Below are 17,848 nucleotides of genomic sequence, written 5' to 3'. Positions count from 1 at the left end.
GATGTAAGCAGTAATGAATCTCTGAGGGGTGGGGAGGACAATGTCTCACCCTGGCTTTCATTACACTATATTTAAAAACTAAAAATCAAGACTTTAATAGAAAATGTTATAGTAACAGCCTCAAATGGTTCTTTCAGTGTCACTGTGGGGCTCACACTAATTCTAACAAATTAACAAGAAAATCAGTGACACTTAGGAGGACAGGACTGCAGCTTTGGTGCCCAGCCTTCAGGCTGATCCAAAGCATTCTGTTCTCTGCAAAATGTTTTGTCTTCCTAATGTTATGTCTTTCACAGCCATGGTCAGTTTGCAGCGGAGCCATGGCTAAATCAAAACCACAGGCGGTGGGAGAACTGAAGAAGTTATTCCTATCCACTGTCCAGGGAAAGCTCATTTAGAGGCAAGTCGTTGTGTATTTTATTCCGTTCCCTTCCTGAAGTAACATAATGTCCTTTGATGTACAGCTAATAAACAACCTTCAGACTTTGTGAGCCTTCATAAATATTTCAGTTCTATGTAGGCCAAGACAAGATTAAAGCAAAAGAGAATGAAAATCAGCTCAGCAGAACACTGCAGCACCGCCACATTTTATTTCCACTTCTGGCCTTTCTTCTGCTAAAAGTATGGAAATAACTGTGCAGGACAAACGAGGGAGATCTTCAGCTGACCAAACTTAAGTGTTACAAAAAGCTTGGAAAGATAACAGGAAAACTCACACTGGCTCAGATTTCCTTAGCTTCTGTTTTCTCTGATCTGTTTGTTTGGCTAAACTTTTCCTAGATGAGCTATAAAAAATCCTCACTGGAAATCTACAACATTTACATTGACTGGGGTAAGCCAGCTGGATCACTTGTCAGATACTTCTCCAGCCACTCGCAAGTGTTCCGTCACAACCTCTACTTGTCCATCTTCCCTTATTAGCTTCTCAAATGGTTGGTGCTCACACTATCATGACACCATGTACCAAATCTGTACATTAGCCATTTCTTTCTCCATTTCAGCAATGTTCCTGAGGAAAATCAAACAGGTAAAAATAATGTTCATGAACTGTGTGTCTTCTGGTTTCATGGCTGTTTCTGACAGATAACCGCGATCGCCATCAATGAACTTTCTCTGTTAGAACTCTCTCAGGATGATTCTGAGTATTGGAAATTGATTTGTGGTCTTAATGTGGGCTGAAATGGGCTCACCCAACCATTTTTTTTTTTATATTAATCACAAGATTCTGTCAAAGTATTGATTGCGCTCTATATCTGAAAAGCAGACTATAAGTTGCAATTGGAGTAGCTTCAGATGCTTTCAGAAGCTAAATTCTGTGGGGGGAAATACGTGTGCAAATACACACGTGGATGTACTCAAAAGCTGACATGCAGTGGGTTTGCCTGCAAACATACAGTGATCAATGGAAGGCTCGTCATTGATTTTGGTTGAGTCTGGAGTAGAGAACCAATATGATAAATTTTGTTCTCATCAAGATGGCAGATGCCCATGCAACCCTCCCTAGATCCCACCAGGTGCTTTCCAAAGAGGTATTCCCCTCTTTCTCCTTCTCCTGTAGCTTAAGAGAAGGATGAATCAGAACCAGCTGGGTGTTGCCAGATCCAACATGGCTTTGTGCAAACTGTCCTCAGATCGCACCAGTCTGACAACAAACATTTCTGTGGTAGTTGACCGTTGCTGGATACTACAGAAGTAGCTTGGATTTTGCAGGTGTTCAGAAACTTTGCAGCCAGTACAGCTGTTTCTTTGCCGTGGGGAGGGTTGTATAAATTTGGCTCCACTCCAGTTGAGGAGCTTCATTAAAACTGAACAAACATCAAAATTTTAAAGCAGGGAGTCCTTCCCCTGAGGATGACCAGGAGCTGCAGGCAGTGGAAACAGACTCGAGGTACTAAAACACCACTTCTTGTGCTCTGGGAGAGGAAACAAACAGCCCAGATGCAACTGCAGAAGAAGTACCAAGCTGTCACACCCTTCCTAATGTATCAAGCTTATTTTCAGTTTGTTCCCTTAATATTTCCCTAATATTACTTTCTCAAGTAACCAAGCAACCTCCAGTGCTGAAATGGTTTGAGACATCGCGGCTTTCAGTAGGTTTTTGTTAGCTACTGGATGTAGGAGAAAGGGAGCCAGGTTGTTCTGTCCCCTGTACTGCAGTGCCACCTTATGGCACTTGTTCTACAAATCTCTACTTTTTTTTTTCCCTTATGCTCATCCATCATGTTTTAATCAAATTAGAAAGCTACAGTGAGGCAAAAAGTAGCCAGAATTTGGGGGGCTGCAGCTTAATTAACAAAGTCCCCTCATGCTGTGTCACAGACAACAAACGTGGAAAAAATATTATCTAATTAATATTAGAATTAATAATAAAAATTAACAGTAGGTAGAGCATTCCTGACACATACTTATTTCCCAGAAATGCCTAGTGGCAAGAATCCAGGCCCAGCTCAATAGCCCTTTTGCTAGGTTGTATATTCCAGCCAGCTTGTTGTTAGGTTTGGACATCAATTCCCATCCTCTTCACAGTGTTTTCCCTCTGTATAACAATTAAAGAACCAATTCTTCTCAAAATTTAGTTCAGATGATGCAATATCTGTTCTTTAACAATGCTTGTGGACCATCTTTTTCATGCTACTAATAATTTTCATTCTTTTTCATGCCACTGATCATTTTCATTCTTCTCATCTGGATTTTTTCCAGTCAGCTCATGTCTTTATTCAAAGTTTCTATTCAAAACTGGGCACGATGCTTCAGCAGGGAATGGGATGGGTGGGCTTCAAGGTCCCTCCCAACCTGAGCCATTCTATGATTCTGTGATATATTTACCTTAGACATGTATGATTTTAAAATGCAGAAGAATTGAATTGCGTTGTGGACATAATATTTTGAGGGTTTTCAAATTGACCAAGGTTACATTCAAATAATCCTATAGTAGTTGGGCATACCCATTAGAGTAAAATATCATCTTTTTCTTTTCTCCTGGGTATTTACTATGGAAATGAAGATAGCAGTGCTTCTCGATACATTTTAAGAGTGATTAATTTGGGGATTAAAAAGAATACATAAAATAATAGGAAGCACGGAGAGGAATGGCATGAAAAGATAAATAACTCAAAGAAGACAAATGAAATTATATGTTTTCCTAATAATAACATGGTGAAGCAATCAGAATGGCAAACAGAAATCATAGTTTCTTAATTCATTTTTTCCTGCCACCGCCAGAAGCAAAACATCTGGAAGATCCACGAAAACTGCTGCTCTTCCAAACCCCAGCAACTCCAAATAAAACAAATCATCAGAAGGATTTTGACAATGCAATTAATTTTTCTTATTTCCCCATCAGATCGCACATGTTTCAGTATTCAGAGTTGGGAGCGGTGTTGCTGTTTAATGCTGGACTTACTAGAAAGCATAGAACAGAATGGGAATTAGTCAAAAGGGGAGGAAGTCAAAACAGCAATAAAAGAGAGGCTTTTTTGGTAAGGGATGCATTGGAGCAATGTGGACCTGAGAAAAGGGAGAGGATCAGCAACAAAAGAAATGTTGCACAAGAGCATCAAATGAGATGGAGGAGGGTCTGAAGAAAAGGGGAAGGATAAAAAAAAACAAATGAAAACTTGGAAGAAGGAATAAAAACTGAAAAAGGACGGTTCCTGCTGAGCAATTTGGAACAATTATAATTAACTAGAGGATGCAACTGGAGTGAAAGCTGCCTGTTCAGATTCTGAAGAGAGAAAATGAACCAAGACTACATCTGTTCTGTTTGATGGCTTCTTTATTCAGTTCGCTCACAGGTCCTTGTACTCAGTCTCTCACCTTCCCTTCCAATATGTTCTTCCATTGGTGTCCTCTTCTGGAGCTACCTGACCACTTTCCTTAGGAAGAAGCCAGGGCACAGCTCTGCTGCCTGCTCCCCATGAGCAGCGTGGATGAGGCTGCACTGCCTTGTGGTGCCACAATGGAGACCTGGGCAAGCATCGAAGAGCAGATGTCTGCCCAGAGGACAGTAGCCTGAAGTAGTCTCAATGCAGTAGCCATGCTGGAAGCCATGGGTCAATCCCCTGTTCTGCTTCCTACCATGAGTGGTAGGCACACAAAGAATAAAAACCAAGCAGCAAACCCCAGGCTCATTAAATGAAGCGGAGATTACTGCTGGATTTAGTCCACACGTAAGAGCGAAAAGGCCCACACGATAAAAATCCTCCAGACTAATCTAAACAATCACAGAATTGCTAGGGTTGAAGGGACCTCCTAGAGATCATCGAGTCAACCCCCCTGCCAAAGCAGGCTCCCTACACCCACGTCACACACAGCGTAGGCGTCCAGGCGCGGTCTTGAATATCTCCAGAAGAAGGAGACTCCACCATCCCTGGGCAGCCTGTTCCAGTGCTCTGTCATGACAGCAGACATTTGTAACAGCAGCTGCAATCCAGAAGAATGATAACATTTCAGGATCACACCCAGAATGATAGAAAGGACTGAGTTTTGGCCTCCTGTCACACAACACACCCTCGGTGTGGTAACAGTAGAGTCACACATGGCAAGGTGCTCCATTATGAAATATTGCATAATCACCAAATAAATTTTCTGTTGGCATTGTCTGCTTATGATTTTATTATGTTTTCCTTTTCATTGTTTACCTCATTCATGAATTCGTTTTATTCACTGCTTTTTGGAGAGGGGAGGATTTAATTACTTCAGGATGCTGTAATAGTTTTTAACGAAGAAAACACACAAATGTTGATGAAACAGCATGAAAAGTAGCAATGTCACAAAGGGAACATAATAAATGCGTTTCTGCTACACAGGAGACTCGAATCCCGGGGGTTGGACTCGATGATCTCTAAGGTCCCTTCCAACCCGCACAAGACTGTGATACTGTGTGATACTGTGAAAACCATTCCCCCTTGTCCTATCACTATCCACCCTCATTAACAGCCGTTCCCCCTCCTGTTTATACGCTCCCTTCAAGCACTGTAAGGCCACTGTAAGGTCTCTCCAGAGCCTTTTCCAAGCTAAACAGGCCCAGTTCCCTCAACCTTTCCTCACAGGAGACACGCTCCAGCCCTCTGACCATCTTAGTGGTCCCAGAAGAAAGGCAGGGCTCTCGCTGCCGGGGATAGCACACTCAGACCGGCCCACCTCCCCTGTCGGACCCACACACACTGGGCCACAGAGGAAGAAGCCGCCCACGCGCCTATCGGAGGCGGAAGGCAGGGCAAAGCGTCGTTCTGCCCGGCGCTGGAAGTGTACGTCAGCCGGTTCCATCGCTCCGGTTGGCCGCGGGGCGGGCCGTGTTGTTGGCAGCCGGGGCGGGTGGTTGAAGGAGACTCGAGGACGGGATCCCCTCCAGAGTCGCCGTCCCTTCCCGCTCCATGCGCAAGATGTTGCTGGCCGCGCTTTCCCGTGTGCTGCAGGGCCCGGCCGCCGCCGCCGGCAGGACGGTGAGCTCGGCCGGTATCTACCGGGGTCGGGAGAGGGTTGGGGAAGGGCGGGGGTGGCCGTTATCAGCGCAGCCGTTGTGCCGCGCCGTGCTGTGGTGGGGCCGCTATGGCGGGCTGGGTGTCGGGGGTCCCTGCGCCCTGTTGGTCTGTCAGTCACACGGCAGAGAACGTCACACGGTGCCGGTGTCAGAAATCATGCCTGGAGTTCTGTCTGTTTGTGCTATATTAAATACTGCGTAAAAAAGAACCAAACAAAATGGCTGCTGCTGCTCCGTGGCTTTAGATATATGGGGACAACCTGTGCGCTACCACAGGAGGGAGAGAAGGGTGCTCCTCTGAGGCCTGCTTCCTGCTCTCTGCAGCAGTCTTTAGAGATACCCATGTTTATGACGTTTAAAGCACATAATTCCATTTCTGAAACCTTTTTCCAGGCCTTTTGCCTTAAATTTATTTTTATGTTGTTATATTCTGACCGTCGGCACGTGCCGTATTGTAATCAGGGTAAACTTGGTCAGCTTGTTTCCCACTACATTCATCTGACTTCTTTTGAAGTGAATCACAGAATCATAAAGATTGGAAAAGACTTCTAAAATCAGCTTGTCTAACCCCCAGCCCACCACACCATGCCCACTAACCATGTCCCTCAGTGCCACATCCACACAGTTCTTGAACACCTCAAGAGACGGTGACTCCACCACCTCCTTGTGCAGCCTGTACCACTGCATCACCACTCTTTCTGAGGAGAAATTCTTTCTAATACCCAACCCAGACCCACTATTTTCTGACAGTGTTAAAGAGTATCACTTGTCAGCTGAAGGCCAGTTGTAACCCATTGCCCTGCTTCAGTGCTGGGGTAGCTCTCTTACCTAGCAATCATTTGTTGTGAAACAGCTGTAGCTGGCTGGCTTCGTGCAGGTGGCCTCACAGAGCAGGGTCACCAGGAGACCTTGCTGTGTGTATTGGGACTACGTGGAATACAGATCTAAAAGCATTTCCTAATTTACAAGTAAATTACAAGTAAAATATCTGCATTAAAATTTTCAGGTTTGGGTGCCCAAAATGTGTTCCTTCCTCCACATACTTGGCCTGCTCCTGGCATAGTGTTTTCCAGAAGTTCAAACAATATCTTAGTATGGTTTTTGGGATCCTGGAAGCTTCCAATTATTAACTATTCCCGTGTGTTTACAATGAATTTACAAATTACCAAATAAATTGAAGCAGTTTTAATCCATAGGGCATTATTTTGTAACTAATTGTAAAGCGTAAAGATGGGTTTCTGTGACTCAGAGCTTACCTAAAGGGAAACTACTTTTCTCACAGTGTTCCAATTAGCCAGTAATTAGCTGATTCTCCTCCCCCAGTTGTTTGTTACAGTTACTTACTCTTTTTTTTCCTTTCTTTCTGTGTTTTTTCCCCCCTTCCAAATGCTGCTAACCTAGGGAGCTGTTAGTGAGGTAAGGCCTGAACCAGTTTTGTCAAAGGATTTTCATGTTCGTATCTTCCGATGTTTTCTGGCCACGTATTAAGAACTTCTGCAGAGATTCTCCAGCAGTGCATCTATTCAGGTCTGGAGCTTGGACCAGGCTGACCTGCAGAAGTCCTTTCCAACCTCAGTCATTTGTTGGTTCTGTGAATCCCAAACTTGTGACCGACTTCCAGCTCTAGAACTAAAATAGCTTTTTATCACCGGTAATACTGGTGCATCGTGGTAAAGAGTGTAGAAACCCAGGTTAAATTAAGAACTCCAAATATTTAATCTGATAACAAGGGAGCTTGTGAGGTCATGACAGACAGACTAAATGGCCAACAGGAGATAACCAACAAGCATTGAGAAATCTCTCCTGGCTTTTGTCCCGTTGTTACGTGTATCAGTCGTAGCTTTGTTGGAGACAGCAGTGGGTAGTCTCCACGTTTAAAAAGAGCTAACTTTGGGCTGAATATATGCAAGTTCCGTGGTTGAATAAACTTCTCAAATGTATGTGTGACAATTAGCAGTACAACTTTGCTGCTGAAGGTTGAGTGCATTCCTCACACTGTGGCCACAAGGCACGCGTGAACAATTATCATGTACTGAAGTTACCTAAGAAAACCAGTTGTTAGCTAATAGACTGTGCACATAGACTGAACAGTAATGTGTCTTCAAATATCTTGTCTCTCTCCTGCTGTGTCCCTCATTCTATAGTTCTGTATTTCATGCATCCTTCCATCTTCTCCTCCCTCTAAAGGAAAGAGAGTAGTTCACATTCCAGAAGTTTGCTGTGTTGGGTTGCGTGTTTTTTCTCCCAGGGAAGTTTTTTCTGCTGTCATTGTGAAATTGCAGTCAGTGTGAAGAGCCATCTTAATTGGCAGTGACACTGCTCATATAAGGAACCTGTCAGGTGAAGGGGAAAGTATATGTTTTTTGTGATGTTGATCCTTTTTATAGTCTTCCGAGGCTTATTTCTTTTATTTAGTTAATCAAGGGTATCAAGAATTTAAAATTCTGTTCCCATTTTCTAATCTTAATTTAAATAGTGGGTTTTGAACTAATAGTGCATACATTCAAAATCCAAGTTCTCTGATATTATGAAGATATGCCACTGGAGAGTTTCAGTCACAAAGTATCTCAGTGTCAGCGTACTGTTAGAAATTATTTGAGGCTACATCTGTTAGTGCTTGGTAATTACATGTCAGTCTTGCTCACATTTTGTTTTTCTTTTTAAGGCCTCTCGAGTGATGGTGGCATCACGTAACTATGCCGACTTTGCAAATGAAGCTTCATTTGAAATTAAGGTAAAGAAGCTGAATTCTTAATGCTCATATCCTGTGGAAGCAGCACTGTGGATCCTGAGATGATGGATCTCACCCCATCCCGTTTCAGTTACAAAAGTACTCTTTGTAACTTGGCTTAGCTCATGGTTTGGGGAATAAACTGTGTTGTATGTTGTTGGGGTTTGCTTTTTAAAAGACATTATGACCTGACTTTGAGACTGGCATGTCATTTAATAAAAAAAAAAAAGTGGTCTTGATAAACAGGATTGATGAGTGTCAAGAAGTAACTACTTGTTCAACTTCACAGCCGTGTGACCTCCATCGCCTGGAAGAAGGCCCTGCTACCACAGCTGTGCTGACACGAGAGGAGGGGCTCCATTACTACAAGTCAATGCAGATGATACGGCGCATGGAGCTGAAGTCTGACCAGCTGTACAAGCAGAAGATTATTCGTGGCTTCTGTCACTTATATGATGGTCAGGTGAGACTCTTATTTTCCCCCAAGACATTTTCATACTGTCTTGCCCTATTTAATTTAGGGATTTGAATAGATGAGGTCGTAAATCTGGAACTGAGTGTCTGTGCATGATGTCTGAAGTCATAGCAGGCCTGCGATTTGGGTCATTATTTCCTTACAAACAATGTAAAGGATGCCATTCAGAGGGACCTCAGCAGACTTGAAAGGTGGGCCCAGGTAAACCTGATGAGGTTCAGCTCAGCAAAGTACAAGGTTTTGCACTTGGGCTGAAGGAATCCCAGACATCTATACAGACTGGAAGGAGTAGCCCTTGAGAGCAGCCCTGAAGAGCAGGACCTAGAAGAATTCTGCAGGTCTTTTCACCTTCTTATTGTCTTCTTCTGTAATTTTCTTGGTTGCACACAGGACAGGTTGGAATATAGAGCCCAAGGCTATTGTAGCTCCAGGTTCTGCAAAGACAGGCCTATTCCTCCTTGGGATTTCAGGCACTCTGCTGTAATACATGCTTTTCCTGTTTCTTGCTTTATTTCTTGTATGGGGAACCACAAACAGACTGTCCCACACTGCAGCCTGTGGAAATGGTGTGTTTCCTCTTCATTGCTGAACTTGCTTTTCATTGCTTAACTTGCTTTCCATTGCTGACAGGAGGCTTGCTGCGTAGGGATTGAAGCTGCCATAAAGCCTACAGACCATGTGATAACAGCATACAGAGCTCACGGTTTTACCTATGCCCGAGGCGTCCCAGTTCGAGAGATTCTCGCTGAACTTACAGGTTTGTGCTGGATAAAATGAGGGTTCACATGCTACTGCAGTAGCCTTAGGATTAGTTTTGCTCAAGTTTGATTCTTTGTCTCACCTGTAACTTTTACTTCTGGCTGTTGTTGCGGGGAGGACAAATGTTGATTACTGCAGTTAACTTGGAACAGTGTTCATGTTTTTCTTGCAGAAGCTAAGGTAAAAGGACTGTATATATTTCTTGTTAAGAAGTATGGGTTAGATAGATGAGAAATGTAGACCATACGGGCTATTTCAAATAGGAAACCACCTGAGGTGTTTCAGTGTCCTGAAAAATACAAAAGCACTTTATAGTAAAGTAGAGACTAAAATTAATGAATAAATCTTACTTAGTACTCCTCAAGTGATGTTTTCATTAGCATTCTTCCCCCCGGCTTCACTTATTTGTTTGGTGATACATTTAACTATAAGTTCTGTGGGGAGAGGCTATTATGTCTGATGTATGAGAAGCAGTATCTTAACTCTCCTGAGATTAATCTCATGACAACAGTAACGTGTCTCAGTATTATTACTTTTGGGAATTGAATTAGGTGTTACCATTCGTGTAGTATTTTTCTTCTGAAAAAAAGAAATCACTTGTTCATGTTCCAGGTCGAAAAGGAGGATGTGCGAAGGGCAAAGGAGGATCAATGCATATGTATACCAAAAACTTTTATGGTGGTAATGGTATTGTCGGTGCTCAGGTATATACATGACTTCTACTTTAAAACATGAGTTCCGTTTGGCTGGTTTCCCATCCTAGCGTTTCTTCTCATTTTTCACAGTGTGAACCTGTATGCAGCTACTGTTGCTCTGTGGCTGTTAAATCTGTTGTTATTCTGGCTTCCTGACAGCTTTGCAATATGCGTCAAGCCAAGAATATAGTTACTATTTATACTTTGGCTGCTAGGTAGATTGCCACCAACCCATTTCCATTTGTTACTACTCTTTTATCTGTTAAGCACATCCCTGATATCAGGAGTGTCTTCACGCTTCACAAGCAACCTGTCTCCAACATTCTCTAACCGCTGTTCTAAAACCCTTGTTTGTCCTGTCCTGTGATAGGTTCCTCTTGGAGCTGGGATTGCGCTGGCCTGCAAATACTTTGGTAAAAATGAAGTCTGCCTGACTTTATACGGGGATGGTGCAGCCAACCAGGTAAACAAGCTGTGTGAGGTGGCTCTGTGAGGAGAAATGTGACTGTGGGCAGTCAGTTTTCCTTCTGTGAACTGTGAGCTCTGCCTTTCTGGGTTGTAGGGGAGCACCTTCCCGTGTCTGTCCAGTGTCTGCAACCCAGACAGCATCTGGCTTTGGATCTGTTGTAATGATGGTTTAAATAAATGAGTCTTCTGATATCAGTGCATCTTGCTGAGCCACTTACATTGAGACAGTTATATTCATGGTACTGGCAGAGAAATAAAGCTGGGTGGAAAAAAGAGTGCACCGTTGATTTTACCTTCCCACTTTCAAAACACGTGGCCTTTAAGGGTCCCTTCCAAATCAAACCATTCTGTGTTTTGTGCTACTCTAACACAGACTGAAATAGGCTTAAAAGTTAAAAAATTCTGTGAATTATGAGCGGCGATCAAAGTTACCTTACGTTATATAACTTGTCTTTTATTGCTGCTGAGCTGCAGCAAGGGGCTAATCTCAGATCACTTCCAGTATCGAAAGTTTTGCTAGCTGCAACTGAATGATTTTTCAGTAGAGCCTAATGCTTCAAGTGTGAGCTCCCTGCCCAGGCAGAACTTGCTCCTTTTCTTTCAGGGCCAGATCTTTGAAACATACAATATGGCGGCCTTGTGGAAGTTGCCTTGTATTTTCATCTGCGAGAACAATCGATATGGAATGGGAACCTCAGTTGAAAGAGCTGCGGCCAGTACTGACTACTATAAAAGAGGAGACTTCATCCCAGGGATTAGAGTGAGTACAGCTCCAGTATGCTTTGAGGCACGTGTGTGCAATATGTACATACCCATCTATTTCTATTTATATATACGTTTATAACTATTTGTAGTCATAGAAAATTTGAGATGGAGTTCCTGTTGCATTTATGATAGGAAAGTACTGGATTTGAAAGTTTCTTTTCTGGTCTCTTTTTGACTTAACTTGTTGTGTGCATCAGGTGGATGGCATGGATGTTCTCTGTGTTCGAGAAGCAGCCAAGTTTGCAGCTGAACACTGCAGAGCTGGAAAAGTAAGTCAGTAAAATGAGAAGCAATTTGAAATAGTCTGGGTAATGGTGGCGCAGTGGTAGAAGTGCCGCTTGCAACACTGGAGGCCCGGGTTCGAATCCCCTTGTGGCGCAAGTGGTAGAAGTGCCGCTCTGCTACACAGGAGACTCGAATCCCGGAGGTGGGACTCGATGATCTCTAAGGTCCCTTCCAACCTGCATGAGACTGTGATACTGTGTGTGAGTGGCACTGGAAGGGACCATTTTGCTTAACAGCACTCAGTAAGAATATGAAAGTAAATGCTGGTAGTTACCAACGTGCATTTTCATTTAAGAGGAGTTTTGTTTTACTGCTTGTGATAAGGTTGTGTGAATTGATTAAACTAAGAGAGAAAGTTGAATTAAAAGCATTTGTCACTTGTATTATTGATCTGTAGCAAATACTTAATGCTGTAACAAGTCGATTGCTTAAGGTGCTCATGTTCTCTGTATGTTCTTTTTATTAAGGGTCCTATTGTGATGGAGTTGCAGACATACCGTTATCATGGCCACAGTATGAGCGATCCTGGCATAAGGTACCATGGAAACCCTTTGTTAGCATTCACTGACAACAAGTATTGATGGTCAGAAACCCAAAACTGTGTGAAATGCGTGGAGGTTATCATAAAATCACTGTGACAAGTCTGACCACTCACCCCTTGTTTTATTTTCTGCATTAAGAAATGGAGTTTTCAGAACAAGCAATGTCAGCTCAATTTCTGTACCTTCTATTAATGAATTCTGCATTCTGTGTGACTTCGCTTCCACTTTCAAATCCAGGAAACCTTCTTCTGTATGTAGCCATGCTTACTTTGGATAATGAATTTCCAGCGGAGGGCCACTAAGATGGTGAAGAGCCTGGAGCATCTCCCCTATGAGGAGAGACTTAGGGAACTGGGTCTGTTTAGCCTTGAGAAAAGAAGGCTGAGAGGGGACTTGATCCAGGTTTATAAATATCTGAGGTGTGGGGGCCGTAGTGGTGAGGCTGGTCTCTTTTCAGTAGTGCGTGGGACACTAGTCGTAATGGGATAACTACAGCATAGGTAATTCCACATGAATGAGAAAGATTGTTTACGTGAGGTGACGGAGCACTGGAACAGGCTCCCAGGATTGTGAGTCTCCTTTCTTGAGATATTCAACACCCTGGAGCTACATGGTTGGCGTGTGTAGGGACTCTTTGGGGTTGACCATGATCTCTAGAGGTCCCTTCCAACCCCTACAATTCTGTGATTCTGTGAATGCTGCTGTATTTTCTCCACATTCCTGATATTTCTTTGGTCACACCTTTTCTCTAAAAACAAGCTGTGTCCAGAACATCACCTCTGTTCAAGAGAATTACTAAGGTTCATCTCTTTGCTTGTGTCCCTCCCAGCTATCGCACTAGAGAAGAAATCCAAGAAGTGAGAAGCAAAAGTGATCCCATTACTTTGCTAAAGGACAGAATGATCAACAATAATCTTGCTAGCGTTGAAGAACTAAAGGTATGGCTTTTAGTAGGTGTTTGAACAAGCTCTTGTGCATTCACATACTACTTATATTTATTCACTTGTTCTGTGAACTTTTCTACTGGAATGTAATTTTTTGGGGGACTGATAGTAAAGATTTGTTGCACACCACCTAATGCAGCTGTGCTCTGCAGGCACTGCTTTTTGCTTTTGGGCGCTGAGTTATAACTCAGTGTAAGGCTCTGTATGTGTGTTTCAACTACATCTCTTGTCGTGTCAGCATCTAAGAAATCAATCAAATCAAGCAGATAAGGCTCTGAGCTTTGAGTCTTACACTGACAATGGTCACTGGTAGTGAAGAATCCTAGGGACAGAGCCAGAAGCTCTCCAAGCAAATAGAATAATCAGGATATTTACACTACTAAGATCTCCTTAGACCTTGTAAAGGTGGGGTTTATGCCCAGTCGAAGGGGTTGCAGTCATGTTTCTCTGTATACTTGCATTGTTTTGCAGAAAGGGAAAGTGCTCAGTGCAGTCTTGTTCCTCTGGGATAATTAATTGTACTATGCTTTGCTTTAGTAGGGAGGAAACTCGCTGTTTTCTAATTTTTTATTAGCATCTTTAACACCTCAGTATTTCATTATCACCTTTCAATTCAAAATATTGATGCCTTTTCCGAGCTGCCTTTTCTAATTAGCATTTCTTCTTTCTTTAGGAAATTGATGTGGCAGTGAGAAAAGAAATAGAGGAAGCTGCTCAGTTTGCTACCACTGACCCAGAGCCCCCACTGGAAGAACTAGGAAACCACATTTACTTCAACGAGCCGCCCTTTGAAGTGCGTGGCCCAAACCAGTGGATCAAGTACAAGTCTGTCAGCCATTCGTAAGGATAAGTGAACGCATCTACAAGAACTGTAATGACTTGGAAACAAACGTTAGCCTTTATTTAACACCTCCTCTTTCAAAAGAAGAGGTGCTGAGCAAGGCAGTCCCATCACTGTACAGATTGTCTTAAGTGCACCTGAATGTTGTTTCAGAAGGAGCTGAATTATGAGAAAGCAGCAGTTTATTTAAATTGCTATATATTTGCTTCACAGATGTTCTTTGGATTGCTGCATTTGTCATGTACAGTGTTTAAAAAAAAAAACACAAACAGAAACCAAAAAATCCATTAAACTTTAACAACATTGAATCTGGTTTTCTGATTGCTTTTTGTTGCTGTTTGTTTTTTGAAGCGGCTGATAAAGAAACAAAGACCTCTGAGTCTGGTTTTTGCTGCAGCCAAATTACAAGATCAAAACTATCGCTGTGATTCTGTGTGATCACAGCAGCCTTTGCTTAGTTGCTCGCTGAGAGTAGCTTTCATACACAAGGCTGTGTACAGTTGTAGAGGAAGAGGTGATGTATGCTGATGTACCCCTTCCTGCTTAAGCCATCAGCCCACACACCTGTCACACACCCAAAGCTCAGTGTGCACAATGCTGAAGCCAGTTGAGGTGTGTGGTACAGTCTTTATTCTGCCCTCCCAGCTTCCTGCGTTCCCCTCAGCCCCTTCCCTGTCAGCACAGCACAAGAAGCAAAAAAACAAGCCAGAATGTCCTCATATCTATACAGCACTGCTCAGAAACAACTAACAAACATGTTGGTCTGTTATCAACATTGTTTTTCTCCTAAAGCCAAACTATAACATCATATCAGACACTATGAAGAAAATCAACTCTGTCTCAGCTGAAACCAGGACAAGCACCTGTTTTGCAGACAAGTTTCTCTTAGCTAAGGCTTTATATTTACAGTGCTAGGGCATTTGTCTTCTGTGCTACTCTTCCATAAGCTGTTACTGGAACGTGTACAGAGAAGGGCAATGAAACTGGTGAGGAGTCTGGAGCACAAGCCTTATGAGGAACCACTGAGGGAGCTGGGATTGTTTAGTCTGGAGAAGAGGAGGCTCAGGGGAAACCTCATGGCACTCTACAAGTTCCTGAGGGGAGGTTGTGATGAGGAGGGGATTGGCCTCTTCTCCCATACAACAAACAGGACCCGAGGAAATGGCCACCCAAGGAAAAGTTGTGGCAGACGAGGCTTAGATTAGATATAAGGAAAAACTTTTTCACCCAGCAAAGCTCTGGAATGGCTGCCCAGGGAAGTGGTGGAGTCGCTGTCCCTGGTAGTGTTCAAGAGGCGTCTGGATGAGGAGCTATGAGTGGCCTGTGGTAGCAACGGTAATGGAAGGATGGTTGGATTACATGACCTTGTAGGTCCTTCCCAACCTTGTGATTCTATGATTCTATACTACTTACTGTGTAGTAAGCTGATGGTCAAATGAGCTATGTAATTGTACAAAACCTGCAAGGCAGGGAGACTATATACATATATACATCCAATAACTTAGGAATGTATCTATCTTATCTTTCATTTGCTTACTCCCATTACACATTCTGTTTCCGAAGGGCTAACCTTCTGCCTCCATGGGCTTATCAGGCGTTTGTCGGTGGATTAATATCGCATTCCAAATTCTGCAGAGAACACCGCCACTGTCTCGAGAAGAACAGAGAGCAATTACAGACAGTAGTAACTGGTTAGCGAAAAACCATCATATCCATTACTTGAAAGAGATCAAGATGTAAACTCTAGAGTGGCTGGAAAGCTGCCTGACAGAAAGGTGCTGAATGGCAGAGAAATAGCTCTGTCATGATATATACAAAAAGTTAGAGGGCATGTTATAACTTACTGTATAGCTTATGTTATGTTGTTAAAGTGTGGCAGTCAGTGTTGTTCATATATTAACAGAAGATCAGAGTAAAATAATAGGCCTATAACAACATCATAACATCTTCCCCTCTCCCCTTTTTTATTAATTACGCTCTCAGCTGTGACCTTACCGCAGTTGAAGGCATCGCAAATCATCCTTAGTGATGTCATTAAGGACAGTACTCAGTGTGTAATCCTCTTCAGCAAACTGAAAGGGAAATTGGTTCCTAAATAACTAAGTATTCCTCCTTTCAAACCAAACTGTTAACAAGGGCTGCCAATTTTTTTAAGGTGTATATATATTTATATACATATACACATATAAACATATATGTTTATTTTTACCCTTCTAATGGTATCCAGGTCTGCCCCTTGTTCTTTCAGCCAGTTTGTGAGCTCTGGGTCTGCATTCTCTTTTAAAGTTGATGCAGGCCACTGCCAGTCTTTAACAGAAAAAATAATAATAGGTCATTACACCTCAAAACAACGACAAAAGTGGTGGTTTTGAGACTATTTAAACTTAAAATACAAGATCCAAATCACCCCTTAACCAATCCCATGAACATGCACATACATACTGTCAAAGTACTCACTATCTTCTCATACCTCTGGGTTTAAGTTTTAATTGAAGCAAGTGCAATTCCTGTGTTTTTTGCTCCAGAGATCGTTGTAGTAGGGTCTGATACTCCTTCTCCTTCTGGACGAGTTTCTCCAAAAGCCTGTTGTCATACAAGAGAGACAAACAGCCACCATGCTGAGAATAAATCTAACTGAAAAAACACATGTATTGATCATTTTTTAACAGCTGCCCCAGGACTTGATACAAGGGATACTTGACACTCTTCAGTAACATGCTAGATTCTGTTGTCTGAGTCTCAGCTTGGCGGTAGCAGTTTAAGTCTCTCATCTTTGCAGCAGAATTTAGTAAATACTTTGTAAATTCTTTTCCTGGTGTTCAGCAGTTTCCCTGGGCAGAGTTTCTCTTTCTTTATAATTTACTACAAGGCAGTGTAACGCTGCGGTGATTTACTTTGCACCCATACAGAAGATGCATCGGCAGCAACATGTAAGTATAACCCATGAAGAATAGGAAAAGTGCTTTGAAGAGCTCTGCGTATGCTCATTAGTGAGCCTGCCACTGGGTTACCTTATGGTCTCTTGCTTGAGTCTGCCCAGCTCAAGGCTAAGATGCTGCTGAGTCTCGTGTGACACCACGGAGCTGAGGGTGCTGACTCCTGATGTGACGGCAGCATCCTCCGTCCCGTTTTGTTCAGAGGGACGGAAACTCTCTTCCACTTCATCACAATCTTTGTCACCACCTTCAGTTTCTGATGCTGGCTCAAAGTGAGCTCGAAGTTCTGATAAAATGAAATAATATAAGATTTTATTTCAGTAGGTTTATATCTCCATAGGGTAGCACAGTTTGCTCTTTGTTACTGCAGGTGGAGGAGTCTCAGCTGAGGCTGAGGACTTGTTTCATGATGTGCAGAGGAGTAGGAAAAGCCCGTGCCCTTGATGAAGTAACACAGGGGATGCGGGTCATGACGTGCTGATGGAGTGTGCTGAAACATCTACCTGTTCCATTTGCCACACAAATGCACAATCAGCTTTTCCTTTTAGTTTGTTTACAACCGAATTATTTTACCTGGAATAAGAATGGTGACTGCTGCTTGGACTGCACGGCGAATTATATTGTCCATTGCAAACATCCAGTGGGGCCTTATTAAATGATTTCTTAACACTTTGTTCACCTGCAGATATATGAGCAAGTAAAAGTTAAATTGCAACAAACAATATTTTCTTGCAAATTAGGAAATAAAACTTGTTTTTCAGTATTAAGGTGAAGTTTTAAGCGCAAGAATCATCAAAACCCTCCCACTTTTGAAAGGCTAAGCAGCCAATCTGATAGTTTGAGACTAGAGCTCTCAAATCAGACTGTGACATTCACACCCCTGTACCGTACAACGGGATATAAACAGAGAACAAATGCAGGATGC

The 17,848-nt window shown here is 42.7% G+C and overlaps 2 protein-coding genes across 6 annotated transcripts in view; one reads left to right on the top strand and one right to left on the bottom strand.

Moving 5' to 3' along the window:
• Window positions 1–5,238: 5,238 nt before the first annotated feature.
• Window positions 5,239–14,295, top strand: PDHA1 (pyruvate dehydrogenase E1 subunit alpha 1). Of its 2 annotated transcripts, XM_015886305.2 has the most exons (12): window positions 5,258–5,444; window positions 6,884–6,898; window positions 8,148–8,216; window positions 8,503–8,676; window positions 9,319–9,445; window positions 10,060–10,151; window positions 10,513–10,605; window positions 11,215–11,370; window positions 11,573–11,644; window positions 12,128–12,195; window positions 13,032–13,140; window positions 13,820–14,295. In XM_015886305.2, exons 1-12 carry the CDS (start codon window positions 5,376–5,378, stop codon window positions 13,988–13,990), a joined length of 1,215 nt encoding a protein of 404 aa, XP_015741791.1. In that variant the 5' UTR covers window positions 5,258–5,375; the 3' UTR covers window positions 13,991–14,295. The 2 variants fall into 2 exon arrangements, with proteins under 2 accessions (XP_015741801.1, XP_015741791.1); XM_015886315.1 differs by lacking the exon at window positions 6,884–6,898 and having other exon boundaries at window positions 5,239–5,444; window positions 13,820–14,290.
• MAP3K15 (mitogen-activated protein kinase kinase kinase 15) overlaps window positions 14,196–17,848 on the bottom strand; it is a 61,836-nt gene continuing 58,183 nt past the window's right edge. For all 4 annotated transcript variants that reach the window (XM_015886264.2, XM_015886275.2, XM_015886284.2 and 1 more), the window contains 6 exons: window positions 17,497–17,602; window positions 16,999–17,209; window positions 16,458–16,570; window positions 16,197–16,294; window positions 15,983–16,059; window positions 14,196–15,634 (listed from right to left, as the gene is read on the bottom strand). In XM_015886264.2, coding sequence (XP_015741750.1) covers window positions 15,553–15,634; window positions 15,983–16,059; window positions 16,197–16,294; window positions 16,458–16,570; window positions 16,999–17,209; window positions 17,497–17,602 — 687 coding nt within the window. In that variant the 3' untranslated portion in view covers window positions 14,196–15,552. The remainder of the gene's footprint in view (window positions 15,635–15,982; window positions 16,060–16,196; window positions 16,295–16,457; window positions 16,571–16,998; window positions 17,210–17,496; window positions 17,603–17,848) is intronic.

The sequence above is a fragment of the Coturnix japonica genome, chromosome 1 (genome assembly GCF_001577835.2).
Source record: "Coturnix japonica isolate 7356 chromosome 1, Coturnix japonica 2.1, whole genome shotgun sequence".
NCBI classification, from domain to species: Eukaryota; Metazoa; Chordata; class Aves; order Galliformes; family Phasianidae; genus Coturnix; species Coturnix japonica.
Note: the sequence above shows the minus strand (reverse complement) of the source record. Positions and strands in the feature narration are given on the sequence as shown.